Source organism: Tursiops truncatus, chromosome 4 (genome assembly GCF_011762595.2).
Source record: "Tursiops truncatus isolate mTurTru1 chromosome 4, mTurTru1.mat.Y, whole genome shotgun sequence".
Taxonomy (NCBI): Eukaryota; Metazoa; Chordata; class Mammalia; order Artiodactyla; family Delphinidae; genus Tursiops; species Tursiops truncatus.
In genome coordinates, this window is record NC_047037.1 from 7,322,521 (window position 1) to 7,349,635 (window position 27,115).

The 27,115-nt window shown below is 39.0% G+C and overlaps 1 protein-coding gene across 1 annotated transcript in view; it reads right to left on the minus strand.

The window, feature by feature from the left end:
- Positions 1-27,115, minus strand: part of KCNH8 (potassium voltage-gated channel subfamily H member 8) — a 386,943-nt gene that overhangs the window by 52,522 nt on the left and 307,306 nt on the right. Inside the window, exons 9-11 of the mRNA XM_019934429.3 lie at positions 24,491-24,690; positions 23,368-23,617; positions 17,237-17,451 (exon numbers count right to left, since the gene is read on the minus strand). Coding sequence (XP_019789988.2) covers positions 17,237-17,451; positions 23,368-23,617; positions 24,491-24,690 — 665 coding nt within the window. The remainder of the gene's footprint in view (positions 1-17,236; positions 17,452-23,367; positions 23,618-24,490; positions 24,691-27,115) is intronic.

Genomic DNA, 27,115 nt, shown 5'->3' on the forward strand with positions numbered 1-27,115 from the left:
CATGCCCTGTAGGTCTTATTCTACGTACTGTATCAGATCACGGAGACTTGGGGATGTTTGTTACAGCATTCAGCCTGACCCAACTGATACAGTTTCTTCGAGATCACCCAGGCCAGAGATGAGGGACTGGAGGAAAGCACTGAAGGAAAGCAACTTTACTCCAAGCCACTCAACTTGTATGTGTACTGACTCTATTACCTACCATTCACCACTCTTTTTGACAGAAGCCTGTTTTGGTAATTCTGGTATTTTCCCATATATGATGCTAACACTCTGTACCATCAAGAAAAAAGGGTGACTAATAGCCTCAAAGGAAAAATGTAAACTGTATAACCTAGAATATAAATACACTTCGTTAGCACTAGTCAGACTTGGGGCTATTTATGAATGCTGGCAAAATGCGGTGACACAGATCGGTCACCATGTGCTCTGCTTAATCTTCAGGGTGGAAAATATAAGTGGGATTACCACATCACAAAAGCCTAGCAACTTGCAGATGTTCATCTCAGAATTTTCCTGAATCATTTTCCTCAGTGACGTGGAAACCAAATCCTTTAAGTCCCAATTCATTTGACAGAAATGCATCTCCCTGTGTCCCTCCACCCGCATCGAGTTATTATTACTGCATGCTGGCCTTCCAGTTCGTAATTTCAAGGCACTTCCATCTTCCCCCTAACTTGGCATCTTGTTTACTTCATATTTCTAACTATTTGGCTACTGTTAACTCTAGTCGAAGCTGCCGCTCTTCTGGCATTGCAGATTGCTGGGTTTAAACGGTGTGTTTATGGATGCCTTGAATCTGAGGAAACCGGAGGCCTCCAGGTCTGCCTGATGTGTAAGCAGACTGTGTCCGCCATATGCTTTCCTCTCTGCGGTCTCCGTCCTGTTGGGGAACTTCACAAGAAAAGCACTGTAAAGATGTTTACCATGGGATTTTGTAATTTGCTTTTAATTTTAAGTTAATTTCCACTGACTTAGCTCACTTACAACAGCTTTAATCAGACCACCCACTGACTCCGTACTGTAACAGTTGAATCTGGGTTGGGGATTACAGGGATGTATCCGTGGGGCTAGTGTGAAGAAATGTCGCACAGCCCCAAGGATGAGCTGTGAAACATGATCAGACTGGCATAGCCCAAACGGTGAAATATTTACTGCAGTAAAATATTCAAGGTTATTCTAACAAGTTCCAGGAGATCAAATTCTTGAACAACAACAACAAAAAAACCCAGAGTAAAGTTACGTTTTTAAAAAGTCCTAACCTGTCCACAGGAAGAGTATTTGTAGGCTGATTGAGAATTGTGAACAAAACTCTAAATTTACAATATTGCTTCTTTCACTTATACTCTCAATCCCTCTGCATAATTATATGAACGTGTGCAAGTATGTGTGTACTTTCAGGAAGTGCTGAGTATGTGTAATTTGCTGGCAAATGTGATATATTCACACACCAAAGATTTTTAAAAATTCAACTAATAAGAAGGCTTCCAACTTCTTTCAAGGATGAAACTGAGTCTGGAAAGAAACTGAAATGTCATTTTGTACCTTTGAAATGATGATGGAGTAGAGATTTTATAAGTTTACCCTTGAACATGGAGCAAGAGAAGAATAAAGCAGAATGATATGCATAGCAGACTGAAAAGCATACTTGAACGGGAAGAAATTCTCCCAGAGCTAGTCCATGAACGCAGGGTTCTTTAATAAATGGATGGATTTATGAGCAAATAAAAGCACAAACATTAGTGGAGAGCAGAAATCGAATGGCCGGACTATAGTCGTTCTTCTGTCTTACTTGTCTGCTTGTTAATGAGAAATCTTTCTTAAAATACTGAGGCACAGTGGGTTTTTGATAAGACATGACAAGTAATAGCATTAGGGTTAAGAAGATTAAAGTGAATGTTTTTCTGGAAATTCAGTATAGCTTCTGCTGTAAGTCAAAATGCCTGAAGGAGAACATCCTCTTTTAGGAGAATTATGTGCTGATTTGTGGCACAGTGCTTTAGTGGACAAATGTCCTAGGCTGGGATTCAGAATACCAGAGTTTAACTTGATTTTATACTGTTGATTCTTTTTTTTTTTTTTTTTTTTTTTTTTGCGGTACGCAGGCCTCTCACTGTTGTGGCCTCTCCCATTGCGGAGCACAGGCTCCGGACGCGCAGGCTCAGCGGCCATGGCTCACGGGCCCAGCCGCTCCGCGGCATGTGGGATCTTCCCGGACCGGGGCACGAACCCGTGTCCCCTGCATCGGCAGGCGGACTCTCAACCACTGCGCCACCAGGGAAGCTCCTATACTGTTTGATTCTTTCATTGATTTTGTAATCTCAGGCAGCATGCTACTTGGATGCCCAGTTCCTTCATCTCCAAAGTAGAAATGAAAATCCAAACTCTCAGGGGCGATGCAAAGATGACAAATTAAATAAAATAAGGTATTGTAAACAAATTGCCTTGCTCATAATACATACGTAGTAACCATTAGTATCTTTTCCCTGTCAGTAGATGTGCTGCTAAATCTTCCGTTGACAAGAGAAATTAAAACCTGATGAGATATATTTTGATCTTTTGATGCAATCTTATTTGAAACACATGTTTTCATTTGGTTGATGGGAGATTTTATCCAAAAATGAAAGTCCTCTTTGTACAGAGGGAATATTCTAACTCATTTAGGTCTATAAGATGGGAATTTTAGTTATGTGAGTAAATTTCTTTTTCCCCCTCTATTTAAGCCACTTGTCATCAAAAGAAAAACTGAGTTTTATCAGATGGTACACTAGGTCCCTTCCAGTTCTAACATTCTATTATTTCATGGATATGGAAATGTGTATATATACGAAGGAATGAATTAAATTCCAATAAGTATTAATCAAGCATGTACTTCATGCAGGCAATTTCGCGAGGAAAAGGATTACAAAGATGAATAAAATGTAGTTCCTGCTCTCAAGGAAGTTACATGTATACAACTGAGTTCTCCACTTACAACTTGGTTGAATTCTTATGATTCATTTTTCAAAAAGTTTCTCATTAAAGTATAACCTACAGAAAAAAGGGCACAAATCAAAGCGTTACTGCCTGATGAATTATCAAAAAGTTCTGTGGTTCATGTTTTACTTATACATTTGGCATGTGAAGCTCATTTTCCCATGGAAACGTATTTCCTGTGAATGCTCCGTTAGCCTACGATACAGCTGGCATTTAGTGCTCAGAGGATTGAGGGACAGAGCGAGAATTTCTACCTTGCGGTACGCGGGCCTCTCACTGTTGTGGCCTCTCCCGTTGCGGAGCACGGGCTCCGGACGCGTAGGCTCAGCGGCCATGGCTCGCGGGCCCAGCCGCGCCGCGGCATATGGGATCTTCCCGGACCGGGGCACGAACCCGCGTCCCCTGCATCGGCAGGCGGACTCTCAACCACTGCGCCACCAGGGAAGCCCTCTAACTTTGTTTTGATGGATAAACTTACACTACGTTTCAGCTGGGTTTTGGAGTCAGGTGGTTTGGGACTGAAATTGTAGCTCCTGATTTCCCTTGCTTACTTGCTGGGGGATGCTGGATCAGGTTTTTACCTATCTTATCCTTAACTTAACTAGTCTTCTTGTCTAGTACATGAATTTAACAACCTATCTCCACGATTGTTGTGGGAATAAAAATGTTAATGTCTGTAAAGTGCTTCGCATACAGTTTGGTTCCTAGGAGCCATGATAGCATCAGCAGCATCAACATCATCTTTATTTCACAGAGCCTTTGTCAGGAGGGCAGGGCTCTGTTATCCCAACCTACAGACCTTGAAGAGGGTGAGCTCTGGACCCCTAAGACGTAAACAGCCATGGAGAACGCAGTGTGGAATGGAGACCTGGGTCCCTCCAAGTGGGGCTGGGTTGAGAATTCCTGGTGGATGTAGCCTAGGTAGTTTTTCATTCTCAAGGAATGCACACAGGTTGAGGTGTGCATGTGTGTACATATGTAGATTTGATACCTTTTATTTCAGGCTATCTGCTGTTCTCTGCAGGGTAGAAGTAACCAGGGAGGTAGAGAATGAAAGACATTTTTTGTCTTGTTGATGGGATGGCAGGTGGCCTTTTTATCCTCTGACTTTCCCAACCCAGCTAACCCCCATCTCCCTCCAAGGAGCTTAAAAATCAAACTGTTCACGGTTCAACTTGCAAACACAAGCTGAAATCCCCAGATGTCATGGAAATGTGGCTGAGCTCTTTGCAGGGTATGCTTCTTGCTATTTGATTGACAGAAGGCTACACAGAAGAGAATACAGAGGAGATGAAACATGAGCCCATTTAGAGATGATTAAATCTTTGTGTGTTCTTGATTTTATCTTTAATATATATTTAAATGGAATTTGGTTTCTAAGAAAATGTTGCTGAGTTATAATTGTACAACTTACAGTGACGTGATGACCCACAATTCACACACAATCACTAGCTTTGCTTCATTTGTCCAACTACTTCTGAGTACCCCCCTCCCCTTTTCTGGATCTTGTCTCTTAACTCTTCAGCCGACTGGGTTGTCATGGAAACCACTGTGGTTTCTACCACAGTGTGATCTCTCCTCATCCTTGACCCTCTCCCCTCACCACACACACACACACACACACACACACACACACACACACAAAGTGATAAAATCTGAGTGGGCACTTAAGCTGAACCCACTCAGTCTTTCCACAGGAATCTAAAATCAACTAAGAGAGTTAAGCTTAATCTGTTGCCCCCTGGAACTGAGAAGCTGCTATCTGTCACCATTTCCTGCTATTTGGATGAGGAAAGAAAGATGGCAAGTCTACTAAATAAGAATGGAGAGAAAAAGAAAAGGAAGAAATGGAGAGAAAATAGAATAAGAAATGAAGCTTGAGAGCCTGATTATAAGAATTCCTGAGATCCAGGTGTGCATGTGGGTCTGTGTGTGTTATATGTGTGTGTGTGTGTGTATTTTATTTAATCATGTAAGATACTTGGAATCCTTATAATAAATCTCTGCTTTTAGTTCTCTATTTGAGTTGGATTTTTTTCTTTCTTTCTTTTCTTTCTTTCTTTCTTTCAGTCAAAAGCAACAGAAATTTATTTCTCACAGTTCTGGAGGCTGGGAAGTCCAAGATCAAGGCACTGGAAGATTCTGTATCTGGCAAGGGCCCACTTCCTGGTTTATACATGGGTGTCCTCTCACCATGTCCTCACATGGCAGGGGACTCAGGGAGTTCTCAGGGTCTATTTCATAAGGGCACAAATCCCATTCATGGGGGCTCCATCCTCATGACTTAATCACCCCCAAGAGCCCCCACCTCCTAACACCATCACATTCAGGGTTAGGTTTCAACATATGAACTTCGGGGAGGGGAACACAAACATTCAGTCCACAGCACTTGGCTTCTGTGATCCTGCTGCCTTGTTTGCATTTTAGAGTTTAGGTTGATTTTCATTCTGGTTTCAGTTTTCAGATCACTTTGTTTATTATTTTTGCCACTGATTTATAAGCTTTATTGAAATGAAAAATACAAATTGTTGTTCATTTAGTGTCTTAAATAGGTGAGTTAAACCAATAATAATTTAATTTGTTTTTAAAACTGCATTTCTGTTTTGATTTGCAATAGTTTCTGAAGATATAATTAACGTACAATAAATGCACACATCTTAAGTGAACAGCTTGATGAATTACTTCTCTAGGATCCAGCAGTTTCATTCCTAGGTATTTACTCAAGAAAAATGAAAGTATATGTCCACAAAAGTTCATAGATAAGAATGTTTAAAGCAACCTTATTCATAAGAATCCCAAACTGGAAACAACAGAATCCATCAACAGGAGAATGGATTTGAAAATCATATATCAATATAATGGAATATTTAGCAATAAAAAAGAAATTTTGATATACTCAACAACATGGATGTATCTCAAAAACATTAGGTTAAGCAAAAGAAGCCAGCTTCAAAAGGGTACATATTGAATGATTCCATTTTTATGACACCGAAATACTGGCAAAACGAATCTATGTCGATAGAAATCAGATAGTGGGGGTTGGAAGACTGACTGGGAGCAGGCACGATGGAACTTTCTGGGGGAATGGACATGTTCTATTTCTCGTTTCTGGTGGTAAGTTACATGGGCGTATACGATTGAGTTGGGTTTCTGTTGCCTACAGTAGATGTCCTCCTTCTAAATTGCCCCCAAGTTTACCAGGCTTCTCAGGCTGGCCCTTTTGCCAATGCCCCACACTAACTGTCCTAAAATAAAAATTTTAAAAACAATCAGTCTGTCTTTTGAGAAGGGGTGAGGGTAACCTCTTTCTTTTGCTTTACAGCATTTGGAAGTTATAAAGCCTTCGTCTCTCTGAAGCTGGGGCCCAAGCAGGAGAAACAAAACTTCAGGGGTAGAGGGGAGTGTAAACTTAGAATCCAGTCCTCCCTAAAATCTTCCTTAAGGGGCAAAAGGTGGGGACAAGACTGATATAGTAGAGGGAATGAAGCAGTAAGCACAGCAACCACTAAGAAGAGAAGAGGAAAATGAGGGTCACTGTGCTGCAGCCAGAGCAAGTAGGACGGGTCGACATATGCAAGAAATTCAACAGCAATCTTCATTTACTCAGTGCCACAAGCATGAACACAATACTAAGCTCTGAGAACACTGAAACACGATCTCTTCCTTCAAGGTACTATGTTTGCCACAACTTCTGAATCCACTGGAAAACACCTGTATGAGTGTTTCAGAACATAAAATATACACCGGATGCAGGTAAAGTTTCCAGGCCATTACTTACTGAGCTTTTCCCAGCATACCTGACACTATCTTAAGCACCATAAAAGTGTAGGGTAGGTAAAACCGTTCACCACAAGATACTTCAAGGAAGGGGGTTTGCTCCCTAAGGGAGAGTATTTTAAAATACACAACCAGCAAAACACTTGTTGAGCCTGGGATGGCAGGGAAAGCTGACATGGTAAAATGCCATGTGAGTCCTTCAATATGCAATTTTCTAAGAACAATTATCTCAGAAAGGTGCAGAATTAATTATGTTCTCTTATTACACAAGACTGTGTTAGCAGATGCACACCTACACACAGGCTACTCTTGAAGAGCTAAGTATCTGGGCTGTCAGATATGATTTTTAAAATTATTACTATTCAGTAAATCATTTTCAAGAAAATTGCTTCCAGGCAGCCCAATCTTATTTGAGACTGAAATGGGGACTAAATTTAAACCAAGTCCCTCCTTTGGAAATCACTCTCTTTTCACTATAATCTTGAAAAAAATTGTAATATAGTCACATAGGAAGCAAGAGATATTGGAAAATCACAGACTTCACTTGAAAGACCCATTCAGGTTTGTTTTTATCTAAGGGAAGAAGCAAGGAGTCGCACCTCATGGATACAGTACAGCTTAATTATAGAAGAAATTGTCTAGTGCCAAGAGGTTCAAGTGAACATAACTCAAATAGGGCCTGGGAATCAGATGCTTTTTCCAATGACATTTGCATTTGAGATAGGGCTGCCTTCTGAAAACATAAAACTGGAGATAGGGCTGCCTTCTGGAAACATAAAACTGAAAACATAAAACTGAAAACATAAAGATTCACCTTTGCATATTAAAGACTTATGGTCCATACCCAAATAGAAATATAAATTCATATTCAGATTCCACTGAGGCTAATGCTGATTAAGAAATATGAGACATGCTTGACCATCATATATACTACAGACCTTATACCTAGTTACCTAAGTTTACCACTTAGGGCAACAGACCTGTGTATTACATTCTGATCAAATATTTTATAACCATAGATAAGCTGCTCTACCAGACCCTGGAGTTTTCCACGTGCTCGCTTCATCCAAAAAATTTGTGGCCTCATGCCCTGGGCAATAAAAGTGAGGTGAATAACTTCAGTTCAGAATTCAGTTCAGAATTATTTGATGTTTAAAAGTTCTCTACTTTCTGGGGGTATTAGTGTTGTAACAGTTAATCTATGTCTATAGAAAATATATGTGTTACCTTAGAATTGAAGGTAGATCTTTTTTTTTTTTTTCCATCTTAACACCTACTATACCAAACCACTTGGAGAAATTATATTACCTACATAGCAAGAGGTTTTTTTCCCTATTTTTCAGCTTAAATTCCTCCTATGGCTGTTGAAACCTTCTTGTCCTGAACTTACGGGAGCTGAAAAATTGCTGTTTTGCAATTTAGCTGTTCTTTTAATTTGTTCTTTCAAATCCTACTATTGACACTCTCTTTGCTTTTGTTACTTCTAAGATATATAATTCTAAAGTCCCATAACTTTTCATTTTAGACTCCATTTACTGGCTATATAGGCTGCTCTCTTTAGGACTTAATTCATTTTCTCAAAATTTCACATAGGTTCCAGGTCCCAAAGTAAGATTTTTGACATTTATTCATTCAAGTATCAAATATATATTAAATGTTGATTCTGCACCATGCTCTGATTTAGGCACTGAGGATATATATAGAACAAGACAAAGCCTGAATAAAATAGACATTCTGGCAGGAGAAACTGACAATGAACATGAAAACATACATTTTAAAGTAACTGAGATCTTGTTAAACGCTATGAAAAAGATAAACAAGGTGATGTGACAGGATAACTGGGAGAGGCAAACTCCAGGGCAGGCAGTCAGGTAAGGTCAGGGGAGTAGCACTGGAGAAAGAGAAAATAGCAATGCAAAGGCCCTGAGGCATGAGAGGCAGACAGGCACCTGGCATGTGTAAGGAAGGGAAAGCAGGCCAGTTTGCTGGAATGCAATGCTGGACATGAGTTGATATCTGATGTATCAGATAAGTTTGAACGACAGGCAGGAGTTGGAATGCAGAGAATCTTGAAAGTTATGGTGAGAAGTCTGGATTTTATTAACAGTTCATGAGGATCCATTGAAATACTTTAAGCAACAGAATGACATGTTCCAATTTATATTTTGAAAAGGTTTCTCCTGTAGACTTGAGGAAATAGGGTGGGTAAGGGTTTAAGAAAAGAGGCAAGGATGGGTGCAAGCAATCTACACAGGGGATGCTCCCACATCCCACAAGGCCACTCCTTCAAGGTACAGAAAGAAAAAAAAAACATTTGACAAAATTCTACATGCACTTATGATAAAAACTCTAGAAAAAGTAGATATAGAGGGAATGCACCTCAACATCATAAAGACCATATATGACAAACGTACAGCTAACATCATACTCAATGGTGAAAAGCTGAAAGCTTTTCCTCTAAAATAAACAAGAAGACAAGAATCCCCAATCTCCTCTTTTATTCAACATAGTATCGGAAGTCCTAGCTATAGCAATTAGGCAAGAAAAAGAAAAAAGTCATCCAAATTAAAGAAGAAGAAGTAAAACTGTCACTATTTACAGATGATATGATAGTATGTATGCATATATTTACAGATATACGATACTGCATATAGAACCCTCCCAAAAAAACTATTAGAACTAATTGAAGTTGCAGGATACAAAATTAATATCCAGAAATCTATTGTGTTTCTACACATTAATAACAAACTATCAGAAAGAGAAATAAAGAAAACAATCCCATTTATAATTTCAACAAAGAGAACAAAATATTTAGGAATACATTTAACCAAGGAGGCAAAGGACCTGTATTCTGAAAACTATAAGACATTGAGGAAAGAAATTGAAGATGACACAAACAAATGGAAAATTATACCATGCTTACGGATTGGAAGAATCAATATCGTTAAAATATTCATACTACATAAAGCAATCTGCACATTCAATGCAATCCCTATCAGAATACTAATGATATTTTTCACAAAACTAGAACAAATAATCCCCCAAGTTTTTTGGAACCACAAAAGACCACAAATAACCAAAGTAATTTTGAGAAAGAAGAACAAATCTGAAGGTATCAGGATCCTAAATTTGAAACTATGCTACAGAGCTAGTAATCAGAGAGTATGGTACTGGCACAAAAACAGATACGAAACTCAATGGCATAGAAGAGAGAGCTGAGAGATAAACCCACACTTATATCGTCAGTTAATCTATGACAAAGGAGGCAAGATTATTCAATGCAGAAAAAGTCTCTTTGATAAATGGTGTTGGGGAAACTGGACAGCTACTTGTAAAGGAATGAAATTGAACCACTTTCTCATGCCATATACAAAAATAAACTCAAAATGGACTAAAGGTTTAAATGTAAGACCTGAAACCATAAAACTCCTGGAAGAAAACATAGGCAGGAACTTCTTTGACATTGGTCTTAGCAATATTTTTTTGGATATGACTCCTCAGGTAGAGGAAACAAAAGCAAAAATAAACAAATGGGACTACATCATACTACGAAGCTTTTACACGGGAAGGAAACTACCAACAAAACAAAAAGGCAACCTACTGAATGGGAGAAGGTATTTGTAAATGATATATCCAATCAGTGGTTGATACCAAAATATACAAAGAACTCATACAACTCAGTATCAAAAAACCAGATAACCCAATTAAAAAATGGGCAGAAGACCTAAATAGACATTTTTCCGAAGAAGACATACAGATGGTCAACAGGCACATGAAAAGATGCTCAATATCACTAATCATCAGGGAAATGTAAATGAGCTATCACCTCACACCTTTAAGTACGGTTATCACAAAAGGGACAATAAATAACAGGGGCTGGCAAGGATGTTGGGAAAAGGGAACCCTCGTGTGCTATTGGTGGAAATGTAAATTAATGTAGCCACTACAGAAAGCAGTGTGGAAGTTCCTCAAAAAACTTAAAATAGAAATACCATATGATCCAACAATTCCAATTCTGAGTAGTTATCTGAAGAAAATGAAAACACTAATTTGAAAAGATGTATGCACTCCCATGTTCACTGCAGCACTACTTACTATAACCAAGACATGGAAACAGTCTAGGTATCCATCGATATATGAATGGATAAAGAAGATGTGGTATACTATACAACACAATATTACTCAGCCATAAAAATAATAAAATCCTGGCACTTGCAGCAGCATGGATGAACCTGGAGAGTATTATGCTAAGAGAAATAAGTCAGACAGAGAAAATCATGTACTGTATGATTTCACTTATATGTGGAATCTAAAAGACAAAAGAACAAACAAAACAGAAACAAACTGGCGATTGTCAGAGGGGAGAGGGTTGGGGGGTGGAATGAAATAGGTGAAGGGGATTAAGAGGTAAAAAATTCTGACTAGTGAAAAAAAAAAACTGGCTACAAAATAAATAAGTCACAGGGATGTAACATACACATAGGGAATACAGTCAATAATATTGTAACAACTTTGTATGGTGCTAGATGGCAACTGGATTTATTGTGGTGATCATTTTATAAGATCTAAAAATATTGAATCACTATGTTGTACATCTTAATCTAATCTAATATTGTTTGTTAATTATAACTCAATTTAAAGAAAAAGAATAGAGACAGGGAGAACCATTACATCACTTCTCTTTTGTCATGGTCAGGGAGATATGTCTCAGTACCTACCTGCCCACCCTCCCACCCCATACACACCCCACAGGCTAGTGAGAGCAAGTTGACTCTCCCATTAGCATGTAACTTTTACATTTAATTATGTTTAATATATAGGTGTTATCTGATGTATATGACCACTCTGGAAAGTTTTCCATTAATTATGTCTATAAATGTGCTTGTTTCACTCGAGAGTCAAGACTGGAGTGCGTAGTTTTGTAACTACACTATTGAAATATGGTGCTTGGTGTGTAGAGAGAGTGTGTGTTGATGGGGGGTTTGGGGTACTGTGATGAAGCTTGAGGTTCTGAGCAGCTATGGGTCAGCACCATAAATCACCCACGTACCATCTAATACATCAAAACTGGAGGAAAGCTGCTAAAAGTGGGTGCTCCTCACAGGCTCCCTTGTCTCTGTTCAGGAACCTTCTCTGAAATTTGGTGTAACCTCTTGTGCTGTAGTGGAGGTGGCATTTCAAAGACCTTCACCCAGAGGCCACTGACACTCAGGAACCTAAGGAAATATCTCTCTCATTACTAAAGGGTGGGGAGAGTGAAGGAGGAGACTTTATTTTTTATGCTGATCAGAGTATATAAAAATAATGGAACACTAAGGGAAAAAATGAGGTAACCAACACACTTAAACTGTAATAGGTTTCCAATCAAAAAATGGGCAGAAGACCTAAATAGACATTTCTCCAAAGACATACTGATGGCCAATAGGCACATGAAAAGATACTCAACATTGCTAATTATTAGAGAAATGCACATCAAAACTACAAAGAGGTTTTACCTCACACTGGTCAGAATGGCTATCATCAAAAAGCCTACAAATAATAAACGCTGGAGAGGGTGTGGAGAAAATGGAACCCTCCTACACTGTTGGTGGGAATGTAAATTGGTGCAGCCACTGTGGAGAACAGTAGGGAGGTTCCTTTAAAAACAGAGTTGCAATACAGTTCAGCTATCCCACTCCTGGGAATATATCCGGAAAGGATGAAAACTCTAACTTAAAAAAATACATGCACCCCAATGTTTATAGCAGTACTATTTACAATAGCCAAGACATGGAAGCAACCTAAATGTCCATCAACAGAAAAATGGATAAAGAAGATGTGGTACATATACACAATGGAATATTACTCAGCCATAAAAAAGAATGAAATAATGCCATTTGCAGCAACATGGATGAACTTAGAGATTATCATACTAAATGAAGTAAATTAGATAAAGACAAATATCATATGAAATCATTTGTATGTGGAATCTAAAAAATGATACAAATGAATTTATTTACAAAATAGAAACAGACTCACAGACACAGAAAACAAACTATGGTTACCAAAGGGGAAAGGGAGGAGGGATAAATTAGGGGTTTGGGATTAACATATACACACTATTATATACAAAATAGATAAACAAGGCCTACTGTAGAGCACAGGGAACTATACTCAATATTTTGTACATAACCTGTAATGGAAAATAATCTGAAAAAGAATGCATATATAAATGTATAACTGAGTCACTTTGCTATATACTTGAAACACTGTAAATCAACTATACTTCAGTAAAAAAAATGACAAAAAAAAGTTAATAGGTTTCATCGAGTAACCCCTGTTAAGGTAAAACTGGAGAATTTATCACCTTTTTCCGACAACCATTGCCATTTGCTGCTTCAAAACCTCGCCACCAAGTCAGAGTCCACAATGTGCAAACCCAGAACATATCTACACATAGCCATAGCAATAGCTGATCTCCAGTGTTTTAGTACTATTAATGTTTGAAAACATATTTTAGATACTCTTCCATCACTATTTATCTCAAATTCAAAATTCTTATGTTAAGGCAAACTAAATTTCACAACCAACAACAGATGGGTCTGTGCTAAAATCAATTTTATAGGGTTTACCATGAGAAGCTGTGAAGCAAATTTCTTAGCATCTCCATAAACAGAAATAGCTAAATTAATCTATGTCATTATTGGGGTCATCCAGGAGATATAAATAAGGGCAAACACAGAGAATACACTGAGTGCATAAAACTCCTAATTAGCATGAGATCGAAACAGTACTAGCTAGCCTTTTCACAAACTTAGAAAATATTTTACACATTTTAATTAGTTTTCCTGTGGGAATTGGATGAGCTGCTATTCTAAAGTTACGTAATTTATCAGAGTTCTAGAGTCACAGCTTACTCTTACATGCACACCTTTTGACTATTTCTTAAAATGCTTCTTTGGTCTTTATTTCAAATGGGTTTTTATTTTATTTTATTTCAAAATGGGTTGATGATCAGTCTCCTCTTTATCCAGATGTTCTGGTAACATTCTGTCACCTGATAGTTTATAAGCTACTTGGGATAGAAGGTGATATTCAGAAGGGAAAATTAGAAAGACACAAGGCAATCAAACAGAGAGAGTTAAGCTAATATGTGTCAGAAACAATGGGGAATTTGTGGATGAAGGGAGAGGATGAAGAGAGGAGAGGAGGTGAGAGCAAGAATAAAGGGCTGAACAATGGGGCAGGGAGGCCACAGGAGTTTTAAGATTAAGGATATAGAGTGAAGTCACATTTATACTGTTTGCATTTCCATCATGCAAATGTTCCTCCTTCTAGAACTCATTGACCAACCTTTCACACAGGCTTCAACCCATCAGAAACCCTGTGTGATTGGATAGTTTTGTTTGCACGTGTGTGGGAATTAAGGAGGGGGCTGGGTTCCACACTGGTCTTACACCAGAGTTGCAGAGCAGAGAGTAGGAATCCATGACCATAGGTAATCGTCAGAATAGAAGCTCCCCCCAAAGTCATAGTATCCTTGGAAACAGCACAAGACTTCTCCCCCGGGGTATGAAATTATGGGTCAGGGTGGTCCAAATTTACCTTTAGAAGGTATAGCACCCCAGGATCTTGGATATACTGTAAATAGAACTTCTGAGTGATACAAGATGAGGAAACACAAAATATAAAACGATAAGGGTCTCAGAGGTAAGTGCCAGTTCCCATTAGCCCTTAAAGTGTAACTTAGAAGGAGTCCTCTGTAAAGAAGCAAGACTTTTGGTTTCAGCCACAATGAAAGAGCTTATATTGAACTAAAAAATAATTATAAATCTGGACAAAATATATAAAATAACTGTTTGAAAGCACTGGAGAGCAAGCAACGTACGTCAGACTTGAAGGGCTGTGTTGCCTGGGAAAAGGGAAGTCCATCAGGGTGAGGACCATGTTTATCCAGGTGTTTTCCTGAGAGAATCGGCTGTTTCAGCGTGAGGTGTAAGAGAAAGGAACAGTCTTCCTGGACGAGGACGTTTAGGTGTACCAAACCACCTGGGATTTGATGAATAAACCCCAGAGAGGAGGGAACTGCATCAATGGGGCCCTTGAGGCATCAGCCAGCTCCCCATTTGAGCCTACACAGGGTGGTACTCCAAGAAACCAGATGATTTCCATAACCATGTGATGCTCAGGAGATGCAGGCTGGAATTCAAGGCCTGCCAAATTGGAGGAGCCTTGGTGAACATCCAAGGATTTTAGCTGAGATCCTGAAAAAAATCATGTCTTACTTAGGAGTGAGAGCTATAGCACCAGAGTAAGGGCAAAACTGAAACAGATCAGCCTAACAAAGATGAAGAGGAACGGTGAGCAGGATGAAAGTGATTTGCTGGTACTCTATCTGCCTGCCAAGAGAAACTATAACCCTATCTGGAGGGAAATAAGGTGAACACTTTTTCATAAACAACATCTACAATGAAGCAAAATCATGATATCTGTTAAAAAGAGGGGTGGTGGCCAAATAACCAAAAAGAAAACAAACAAAAAAAACCACACACAAGAGAAATAACAGATAACGAAAATAGTCTCATTGGCAATTCAGACATTGGAGTTTTAAAATCACTATGATTAATGTTTCAGCAAAGAGAAGAAGAAGATAAAAAATGGATTAAAGGTAAGAATCCTTAAAAGTAACAAACTAAGAAGAAACTAGGGGTTGAGATCCCATATTTTCCATTTGTCTATGCTGAGGAATGGTGGCTCTTCCTCTCTTCCCTCATTTCTTTTTCCCTTTTTGGTGGCTTCGATGCCCTAACTCACCTCCACTCTTCAAAAATAGTTGTCACATTACACTGTCGTGGAGAGCACAAAAGGCAACTTTAGTCGTAGACCTCGATTTATTGAAAGGGAAGACAAGATGAGTGTCTTCAAGAAGAAGAGACAACAGGGGACTTCCCTGGTGGCGCAGCGGTTAAGAATCCGCCTGCCAATGCAGGGGACACGGGTTTGAGCCTTGGTCCGGGAAGATCTCACATGCCGCGGAGCAACTAAGCCCATGAGCCACAACTACTGAGCCCATGTGCTGCAACCACTGAAGCTGGCGCGCCTAGAGCCCGTGCTCCACAACAAGAGAAGCCACCGCAACGAGAAGCCCGTGCACCGCAGCGAAGAGTTGCCCCCGCTCGGCACAACTAGAGAAAGCCCGTGCGCAGCAACGAAAACCCAACGCAGCCAAAAATAAATAAGTAAATAAATAAGAGACAACATAACTATGAGTTTACAGATTTTAAAATGACAGACCCCTGTGCCCATACTCTGTCCCTGCCACCTACAAGTTTGTGTGACCTCACACACGTTACTTAACCATTCTGCATCTGCCTCCTGTCCTGTAAAACCTAGTTGACACTCACCTTCAACCGTGGCTTTAAGCACTAAATGAGATGTTTTACACAGGCAGAGTATTTAGCACAAGTAAGTTTGCAATAAATATCGATACCTCCTCTGCTGCTTGTCATCACCAATGGAGAGAAGCACACATTCAAGAGTGGTAATCTTGAACGTCAGAAAGGGATACCATTTACATACTGTCTGCCATTTGATATCCTCCACCAAGATGAAGTCATACGCAATTTGGGTTCATTCTTTACCTTTCAAGTGGAGAATACTGATGACGAACAAAATGTCCCCACAAGTGTGTTAGTCAAAACAAGAGCTTCGTTTCTTAAACCCTTAGGGAAAAAATCGAGTATAGCAGATATCTGGGGCAGCTCAAGGCAGCAGATCAAGGCTTCTGTTCATAGAGAATGCTCTGCGTACGTGCTCTGGTTTGCCTTTCAACAATCATCCCTATTAAATCATTGGTCTCTCTGACACATCTAATGAAGTCATGTTCATGAGCAGCTTAATCATGGGACGCAGTTTGGTACATATTTTGACAGGAAAGCTGTTTGTATAAACTGAAACATGCGGCAAATATATAATTTCAGAAAATGTTCATTATGCTTTCAGCGTGACAATCTTTGGCTTGAATCCTTCCGTGCATTTTTAGTCATTTTAAGATAGGCTGTTTTGAGTACCGGTTAACAAATAAAAAGATATTCTTAAGCAAAATGTATGTCAAGCCAGTGGAGTAGTGAATAATTACACACACAGCAAACTCTGCACCACATACTCTATCCAGAAATCTTTCAGTTCGGGAGAAGTCACACATCTCTAGCTGAATATTATATGTCCCTGAAATTGATTCTGGCTATAAGCACATGAAAATAAAAAAGAAAGAAACTGAATTAAGAGAAGTCATCCGTAAATAATACTTTCCTAAAATGTTGATAACAAGCTCCAGGTTTGACTTGTAGCTAATTATCTAACTGCTCAATTAGTAACTGAACAGTCCTACCTTATCTGCTCAGAGACTTTTTGAAGTGAGGTCAGGACATGTGCCTTTCCTGTTATAAATGATCTCCAGGCCCCATGTGTTTGGGTCTCAGCACTAATTAGAAGCGAGACTTACATCACTCTCGTGACCTTCTCGAAGGTTGTATGTGAGGTCATGCTGAATGTCTTCCACAAATTTGTGAGCATATTCTGGGTAAAGGTCCAGCACTTCAAAGAGTCCTTTGAGGATGATGCACTGAAGATCACAGTAGGTTAGCGCCTTCACATCCGCATTGGTCTTGATCACTTGGTCCTTAATTGATAGATTGGCTCCAATTAAATCTCCTTTCCCTTGAAACAGTGAAAAAAAGAGACATGTAGCTTTAATGAAAAGCAAGCTTGGGACTGGTAACTTTGTGTGATTTACAGGCTTCATTTCTCTGAAATTACAGTGAAAGAGAAGAGGAACCTTTATCTGGGGCAGGGTTTCTCAGCCTCAGCAGGGTTGAGATTTGGGGCCTCATCATTCTCTGCTGGCAGGGGGAGCATTCCGTACAGGGTAGAATGTTTAGTAGCATCTCACATCATCCACCCCCAGAGATGACACCCAAAATATCTGCAGGCATTGCCTAATGCGCCTTGGCAATCGAAATTGTCCCCAGTTGAGAAAACTGGTCTAGAGAATAAAGCCTAGGAGCCCGAGAATTAGGAACTGTAGGTCATACATGGGCTCCAGACAGGTCCCTCACAGGATTTGGTAAATGACTTTAGACAAAGCAGTTGACATTTTTCGTCACCATTGCTTTAACCATTCCAGGGAAATAATAATGGCTCAGTTTTTCTGACTGTAAAAATGCTCCAGGATTCTGAGGTTTAGACCATCAAGAGGTATATTAATCATTTTGATTCTAGCACTTTGGACAGTAATATAAACATCACCATCTAATATACTTGGATTGTTTTATTTATCTCTGAACATGTCTACAAGACAGGAGGCGGGGCATGGAGGAGGAGAGTTGAGAGGCAGAGGCAACTACTGGGCATTACAGACCATGAAATCTACTACAGAGAAATGTAAGATACAAGTCATAGTTTTAATGCTCTGTGACAGTGTAAAAATCCCATTTTCTCCAGCAACAAAGAAAGTGAATAAATAAAAACTATGAGCTCTTCCACTGTGGGGAGAGATGATCTAACACTACTTTATTCACATTTTCTGTGTCCCACCCCACACCCAGCACCGCTGATCTTTTTTAACACCTCTGTCGATCAGTCTTAGGCTACACTTCACCTGTCTGGGAACTAGCTTACTTCCTCGAGTTTGCTGATTAGATAATATTGGACAAGTTATTTGAATCTTTAAAATCTTAAAATTGATTCAAATCAGTTTAACCTGGCAGGAGGGTGAGCATAATTGTAATTACTAACAAAGAGCTGATTGCAGCTTCAGTTTTGTTTTAGACAGAGCCATTCATTCACTCAGCGTCCATGTGAGAAATCTGCAAGAAAATCCATTCAATTCTCAGACAGACTTAGGTTAAAAGCTGAGGTAATATGACCAAGTTCACAAAGGATGCTGGCATTGGATTCAAGGCTCCAACTTAGGAGTTTCTACTTCGTCTTTGCTTTGTCCTCAAATATCATCATGCCTATAAATAAATAAAATAACTTTTATTTATTTATATATTTTTATGGCCGCTCTGTTTCATTTTACAGGGAACCAACAACCACTAATTGACCATAGTATCAGGGATGATGCCTTCGTATTCGAACCCGTGTGGGAACACGGGTTCCCACAGGGAACCAACAACCACTAATTGACCCACCAAGCAAATAATATCTTTGGAATGTTATAGAACAAATTGCCCCGTCCATTCTTCATTCAATTAATTTTTTTAACTTTGAAACTTTTATTTTTTACTGTGCCCAGAATTTCTGGAAGCAAAGTCTCTGGCATGCAACAGGCTTCCATAAAAGTCTGTTTTATTGAATTTGACAGTAAAAGGAGATGGGCCACATCAACCATGAATACCTGAGATATTCATAAATATTTGTGCCAGATCAAAACATTTTAAATTATTCTAGGTGTTATCTTTGAATTAAAACCTTGAAATTGAGCCCATTTGGCAGAAGAAAAAAATCTATATTTATAGACACTAAGACAAGAAACAGCCACATAGTGTTGAAGAACTCAAGTTTGATTTACTGTTGTCACCAATCCTGCTAAACTTGGAAATTGTTTTTCTTGCATGTTTTCTTAGAAATCTAAATTGCCGCTCAAAAACTCAAAGTTGGATACTGATGCAAGATGTAAATATAGCCAGGATGGACTGAATACAGCAGATTTTCAAATTTTGTATATCTGAGGAGAATTTACCATGAGGCACCATGTTGCCGCGGTGAGAATTCACATATTCTGTGAAGCAGCTGGTGTTTGGAAAAACGTTAGGGTCATCATACTTTCATACCTGGTGATTTTGGCCACAATGACCCCAGCATCTTGCTAAACTTGGCATCCTAGAAAGAATTCTAGTTTATTTATTTATTCAATGGATAACTATGGACCACTGACATGTGTGCCAGACCTCAGGTGGAGCCCTGATCATCACCTTCACTCATTTTACGATTTTGTGGATTACTCCCTACCTAGATTTAGAGCCTATATCTAAGTTTCTTAATTACACTGGGTTTCAGTATCTTTATTTCTAAAAGAAAAGAAGATATTTATGATCCCTTAGAGTCTCTATTATTCAGAATTCCATTACTGATATTTGCTAATCATTATTCTTCCATTGGGCAAAAAAAGGTTGATGGGATGCATGTGCAAACCATCCTGGTTAGAGCTATAACTTATGTTTAATTATAATTAGGCAGACTAATGCCATCTGTGAAGAGTGCATTTATCTGTGCTTTGTCATCTTCTTTTAAACCACAATGAAGAAAGTGTTCAATTACCAGGACATGAAATGAATGTGTATAAGGCAGACAAATTCTATCCCTGGAAAAATCCCTGCCTCTGTGTCAACTGCCTCCCCGAAAAGCATCAGATTAAGAACGCCTTCAAGAATTGATAGGACGACGGGATTGTTTGAATAAATTATGGCTTGACAGCTGTTTGGTGATACTTTTCCCCTACGACATTATGTATTAATTATTTTGTTGGCAGAGTGAACATGTACTAAATATCTATATTTTAAGCCATGTGCTTAAGTTTATCAAAGTCAGTATTGATTTAAATTGGCCCATAAGATAATATCACCGTAGGGGAAGTAAAATAGTCAGTCTCCGTTGAAATAATGCTAACCACAGAGAGAAAATATTACTAACGTATTATCTTTGGGTTTAGTCCCAATATAACATAGGCGTGTTTCGAATGGTCACGTGCATTTTTGAGAGATATATGGTAGCAGTAAAGATGGGAAAACGTTAATTACGGGAAGCTCAATTTATGTAGGAAATGCGGGCCAGAAGCACAAGGCAATGAACTAAGTCTTTTAGTTGTTAGTAGAATTTTTTTAACATAAGAAAATCCGGGGGCTTCCCTGGTGGCGCAGTGGTTGAGAGTCTGCCTGCCGATGCAGGGGACACGGGTTCGTGCCCCGGTCCGGGAAGATCCCACATGCCGCGGAGCGGCTGGGCCCGTGAGCCATGGCCGCTGAGCCTGCGCGTCCGGAGCTTGTACTCCGCAACGGGAGAGGGCACAACAGTGAGAGGCCCGCATAACGCAAAAAAAAATTAATTAATTAATTAAAAAAAATAAAATAAGAAAATCCGATGGAATTGTGTATTACAAACAATAGTATTTACATACAAGCCACCAAATTTGTACCTATCGTGACATAGTATCAGGGATGATGCCTTCGTATTCCATTCCTAGAACTGTTGCTAGTTACCAAATTTAAAAATTCACCACCATTATGGAAAAACCCACATTATATACATGTAAAAATAGTGCATTAATTTGCTTACATGTATATCAAACCATAAGCTGCTAGAAAAATAACTAAATACCCTTTAATTTTATTTATCTTATTTTAAATTAAATTTTATGGGAGTATAGTTAATTTACAATGTTGTGTTAGTTTCTGCTGTATGGAAAAGTGAATCAGTTATACATATACATATATCCACTCTTTAGATTCTATTCCCATATAGGTCATCACAGAGTATTGAGTACAGTTCCCCGTGCTATACAGTAGGTTATTAGTTATCTATTTTATATATAGTAGTGTGTATATGTCAATCCCAATCTCCCAATTTATCCCTCCACCACCTTTCCCCCTTGGTAACCATAAATTTACTTTCTACATCTGTGACTCTATTTCTGTTTTGTAAATAAGTTCATTTGTACCATTTTTTGAGTTTCCGCATATAAGCGATATCATATATTTGTCTTTGTCTGACTTACTTCAATCAGTATGACAATCTCTAGGTCCCTCCATGTCGCTGTAAATGGCACTAAATGCCCTTTTAAAAGCAGACTGTGCCAATGGACAGGCTATAAAACTGATAGTGGTACTAAGGAAGCCCACAGGTAAAGAAAGGTTTTTGAAGCAAATTTAGAAATGATTGTCACTTTTAATTTTGAATAAAAAATGATAGAATGACTGATCTTTAACTTCATAGAGTTGAGAAGTGGGCAGGAAGAGTGTTAAATTCTCCTCTTGAAAAACACACACGTACAGAGTCTCACTCTCCCACTGGTAATGAGCTGGCCACACTGAGGATAAATACACTCTTTTCGTTGCTCTTCCATGCCTTTCTATTAAGGAGAAAAACATCAGGGGGTGAATCAAGAACTGAGCCCAAACTTTGGAAGCCAAGCCCTACCGTTCCTCTGGGATGTGGTAAACTGAAGTCAATTGGAAGCAATGGAAAGCATTCTTCCATTTGGTATTTTACCCCTCGCTGCCCCCATCTCTGCACCTCTAACTGGGGATAATCATAGCAACCTAATAGGGTTGCAAGATTTGAACTGGATAATGGACATACAACACCCAGCTCACATTAGGGAATCAATCAATATTAGTTCTCTTCTCTCTTCCCAAATGTAACCTATCTTGAAGCTTACTAGCTAAAATCCAGAGACTGCAGACTTAACAATGATCATATAGAATAAAAGGCATTGTTCAGAGGTGGAAAGGACACTGGATGCAGAGTCTGAAGACCTAGGTTAGCTTTGACTTCGGAAAAATGAGAAAATACCTCTCTTATCTGTCTCTTTGTGTTAGGAAAATGTAACTAAGGTCCCACATGTGAAAATACTTTGTAAAGGGTTGGGTTGTCCACAGATATTAGGTTCTTAAATATGAAAATTAAAAATAAATGAAAAGTGCTGCATTAGTCACTTTTAATTAACACAAATTCTAAACATTATCATTTTACACTGGTGTTCAAAATATATCGTTTAGACCAGTACCTAATTTATTCGTAGGCCCTCAAGAAATAATAGTTGAATAAATAAATGAACAAACAGATAAAGAAACAAATGAAAGTGATTTTTAAAAGAGATACACATAAAATTGCAGATAGCAATTTTTCTACATTAACCCTGCATGTCACCTTTTCTCAGCTGACATTTACATTTCAATGAACACCAATTATGTCTTAAAATTATGTCTTAATAGTTGGAGTCAACTTTGTGGTACAAAATATTCACAAATTGTCCTATGAATTTTTGAGGGAGTGAAAAGAGCCTATCATCACCTTGACAGAATTGAGTTAATGATTGCTATGATTGCTACGAGAGCTTATTCTCAAAACGAAATCATTTTTTGTTCAATTTCTAGCACAGATAAAACAATTTTCAATGTTCTTCTCTGAATTGAGTCTCCACAAAAAGGCAGAAATGCCCTCTGAAAACTGACCAGCTGTCTCACCAAGAGGCAGACTATATCATAATTTATAATCTGGCTTTAGGAATCAGAAAGAACTGTGTTCATTCTCTTGCTATGTTATTTGGGACAAATTAAGTTAACTAAGATACTATATATTCACTTGTAAAGTAGGGATAATATTTATACCACTGGATTTTTAACAAGAATCAAAACATGTGTTGGATATAACACTTAGCACAGTGTAAACTCAATATATGGCATAACAAGTAATTAATAATAAAAACTAATAATTTGGCAAATTAAAACCATATCTGAATCCACATATTCATCCCTGATTTTCCTTCTCTCAACCACAGTTTTCCCCCGCATTTCATCTCCTTAATTTATGCTCCAGAGTAAAATTTCATGAAGCTTTTCAACTCAGACATACCCAGAATCGCCAGCACCATGCTGTCTTTAAGAACTTCCATGGAGCCCGAGCATACAAAGTAGATGGCCTGCAAAGCGTCTCCCTGACGCAGCAGATACTCCCCTGGAGCACAGAAGGAGGTTTTGATGTGTAGGGACAGAGACCTGAGGCAGCCCCGGCTGGCACACTCAAAAAGGGACAACTGTAAGATTTCCTTGTTCAGGTGCATGGTGATGTCAGAACGAAGCTCATCTGGAAAGTCTTTCAAAAGCTGTCAGAGAAGATGAAAGAGGGAAGCAAGTTGGGGTCAGTCTTGCGTAATTGATTGACTATAAGACCACAGGAAGTTTTTCCCACTGTTTGACCAGCCACAGTACAGAAGAGGAAATATACATATGAATAATCCTGGAGAGATTTTTCCATTACTGTGACCCTGGTTGTGTGCTCCTAAATAATCAGCTGTTAATAAGTCTAGAGAAATAGAATAAATTAATAAAAGACTCTAGAATGGAACATATAGTTCCTTGTGACTTGCTTTTCACAAAGATGCCTACTCAGGACAGAAGATATGGAATTTGGATCTTTTAGTGTTTCCTCTGCTGTCATGACCATCTGAAGAGAGGAAAAAACAAATAATTACTTAAAAATATTGATGACTAGTTTCGTTGGGGGGTTGGTGGAATGGTTGCTTGATTTGTAGGATACCTTTTCTACAGTGGTGGTCTGCGGTGTTTCTGGATGTCCAAAGATAACATGTTTGCTGAAAAGCCTTTTTTTTTTTTTACTTTGTTGCTTTTAAAGGTAAACATTAACTTGATTAATCTAATATTCCATGATTCCATCATTCAACTGTCATAAGAATTGGTTCCTTCAAAGAGGGTCAATGAGAATGAAAATAAGTCTGCCCGATTGACCAAAGTAGCAAGTTACTGTAAAACACAGGCCAATCCAAAGTGACATTGTAAAAACATAAGCCAGAGCAGATGAAAGAAGATGTATTGAGGTCATGAGAGATTAAAAATAAAGAGATAAAGAAGGTGGTAGGTGTGTATTTCCCTTTTGAGACCTGCATTAGAGCACTTTGCTTTTACCTCAGAATACGTGCTTTCTGCCTGAAAACGTCAACATGAGAAATGCACATTACCTCATTGGAATCTATTCCATTGTTGACTGACCAGGTTGTTTGGAAATATTCAAGCATCCTCTGCTTGAGCTGCTGGGGCAGGTGATGGACACGTATGAAGTCCTTCAGATCCTTGGTTCTAGTGTGATAGAGGGACCACCTGGAATACATCCTCTGTATGATCGCCGTCACGTTTCCAAACACCAGGGCATGCATCAAGGCTAGAGAAAACAACATGGCATATAATGGGAGAAAAATAGGACGGAGGGGCTTCCTCCTTATGTATAAATGTACAGTCTATATATCCTGAATCAGCAGAGTACACGTAGCTGGCCATGTTGACACAGCTATTTTTAAACAGGTTTTTGCTGCAGCCGCAGTGCCACAGGGTGCATCCTGATGTAGTCATTTCGATTCCATGTGACTTGATCAGAGTAAAAATACCTTTTAAAAATACTCAGTAAATGGGCTTCCCTGGTGGCGGAGTGGTTGAGAGTCCGCCTGCTGATGCAGGGGACACGGGTGCGTGCCCCGGTCCGGGAAGCTCCCACATGCTGCGGAGCGGCCGGGCCCGTGAGCCATGGCCGCTGAGCCTGCGCGTCCGGAGCCTGTACTCCGCAACGGGAGAGGCCACAACAGCGAGAGGCCCGCGTGCCAAAAAAACCAAAAAAAACAAAAAAACTCAGTCATAAGAACAATAGACCACTTTGACCCACACTTAATCTGTTAGCCGCCATCCTGGCTATGACAAACTTTGATTTTTGTACTCTATTCACATCTGTATTATTTTAATCATTGGGTATAACTGTGTGGGTATGATGAAATGGTTTTAATAATTTCATAGAATAAGCTATCAAGTTAGGGTTTAATAGTTATTTTTATTATAATAACAAATACGTTTCAAAAGTAAGTCTATAATAAAAATCTGGTTAGCCTTTATGAGAATATTAGTTTCTTCCCCAAAGCCATCATTTAAAATTAGTTTTAGGATATTAAATATGACACATTTCTATTAATAAAAGTACTGAAAAAGGTGTTAGAAATGTAATTGAGGATTTCCTGGGCAATCTGAAGCCAAGATAACACCACCCCAGCTCCCTAGTCACTTTAATTTTAAGGGACACAGATATTAGGAATTCTGAGACCATTCAAGAAACAAAGAATTCAGATATTCTGCTCAGAGTCCTTGCCACCCTTCTGAGAAGGGCCGGGTGGTACACGAACATGTGACTCCTGTTTCAATGAGATTTCTTGGTCCGTCTTCCGCTCCCAAAAGCACCACCAGAGTGTAATGAGAGAGCAGGCTTTGTTCACCAGAATTCCAGAGCGGATGGGGATTAGGGATGGATTTTCTCCTGGAAAAACACAGAGTGAGCGAGCAGATGGACTTCACCTGCCAAGGAGTCACCTGCTGTGGGGAGTGGTCAAGTATCTCAAAGTCAGAAAAGATGTGAGGATTTCGCACTAAACAGTAGTTGTTGGTCAAACAACGGGAATGGCCTAGCAGACACCAGCAAGTAGCCCGAGAAGGCCTTGGACCCACCTGGGTTTGTGAAACTGGGAAAGAGAAAGGTCCAAGTGTGCCCACACTTACGGACAGATCAACTCTCTGTGATATTCAGATTTCAGCCCTGATCCCCATGGGACTGGCAAGGAGGTAAGAAGCTCAGGGGTTGGGTGAAATCACTGGTTTCAGTAGTTTTTAGTTAAAAAAAAAAAGACTAAACATTTCTAGTTTGTCTATTAAGACCTGTCATAAACGTCCCTGTGCCCAAATCTCAACGTCCAAGGACTATGTTAAAAGTTTCTTAGCACCAGAATTGATAATTAGTGCAAATGTGTCAACCTATTGTCACATCCATCCTCCTGAATATTTCAAGATAGCCCCAACCCGAATTCTTTCTTTCGGTTACATTTACCAGAAATTATCAACTTTTGTCATACGAATTTCAGCCTAATCTAACACTGGAGTTAAAATTCTTTATCAGGTTATACATCATCATTTCTCTATGGAAAATACGGTCACCATGCCAATGAAGTCACCCCATAATAAAGAAGGCCTCAATATTTTGGAGAAGTTACTAAAATAGGGTTAAACTTAGGGTCTATATACAGGAGGCAATATAATGTTGCAGAGGAAACATGGACTTCAGAATCAGACACCATTAGATTAACTTCTGGCTTTACCACTTCTAATTTTGTAAACCAGGCGAGATATGTAATTCCCTTGCGTGGTTCCCTTACATGTATATGGGCATAACAGTACCTTACTCATAGAGTTACTTCAGGATTTAAAGAGTTAAAATATCTTTTTTAAAGTGCTTTTAATTGCATGTGGGTGCTCAATTTATGTTAATTTTTCCCATGAAAGTGAAAAGTGCTATGAATTTCCAGGATGCTCAGTGGTGTAAAATACGTGGGAGGAACCCAGATTTAAGGTTTTCCAGCAACCTGTCAAATAATTGAGTGGTTCTTTGTGGAAATAACTTCTTGATGGAGGAAATTCAAGAAATATTCAAGAAATGCCTGCTACGTGCAAGCACACATAGGTGCAGATTCTTCCCAAATGTTCAAAAATGAAATGTCTTCCAAAGGGTTAAAAATATACCAAGAAAAACGCATATTGCTTAACAACTAAATGTTGAG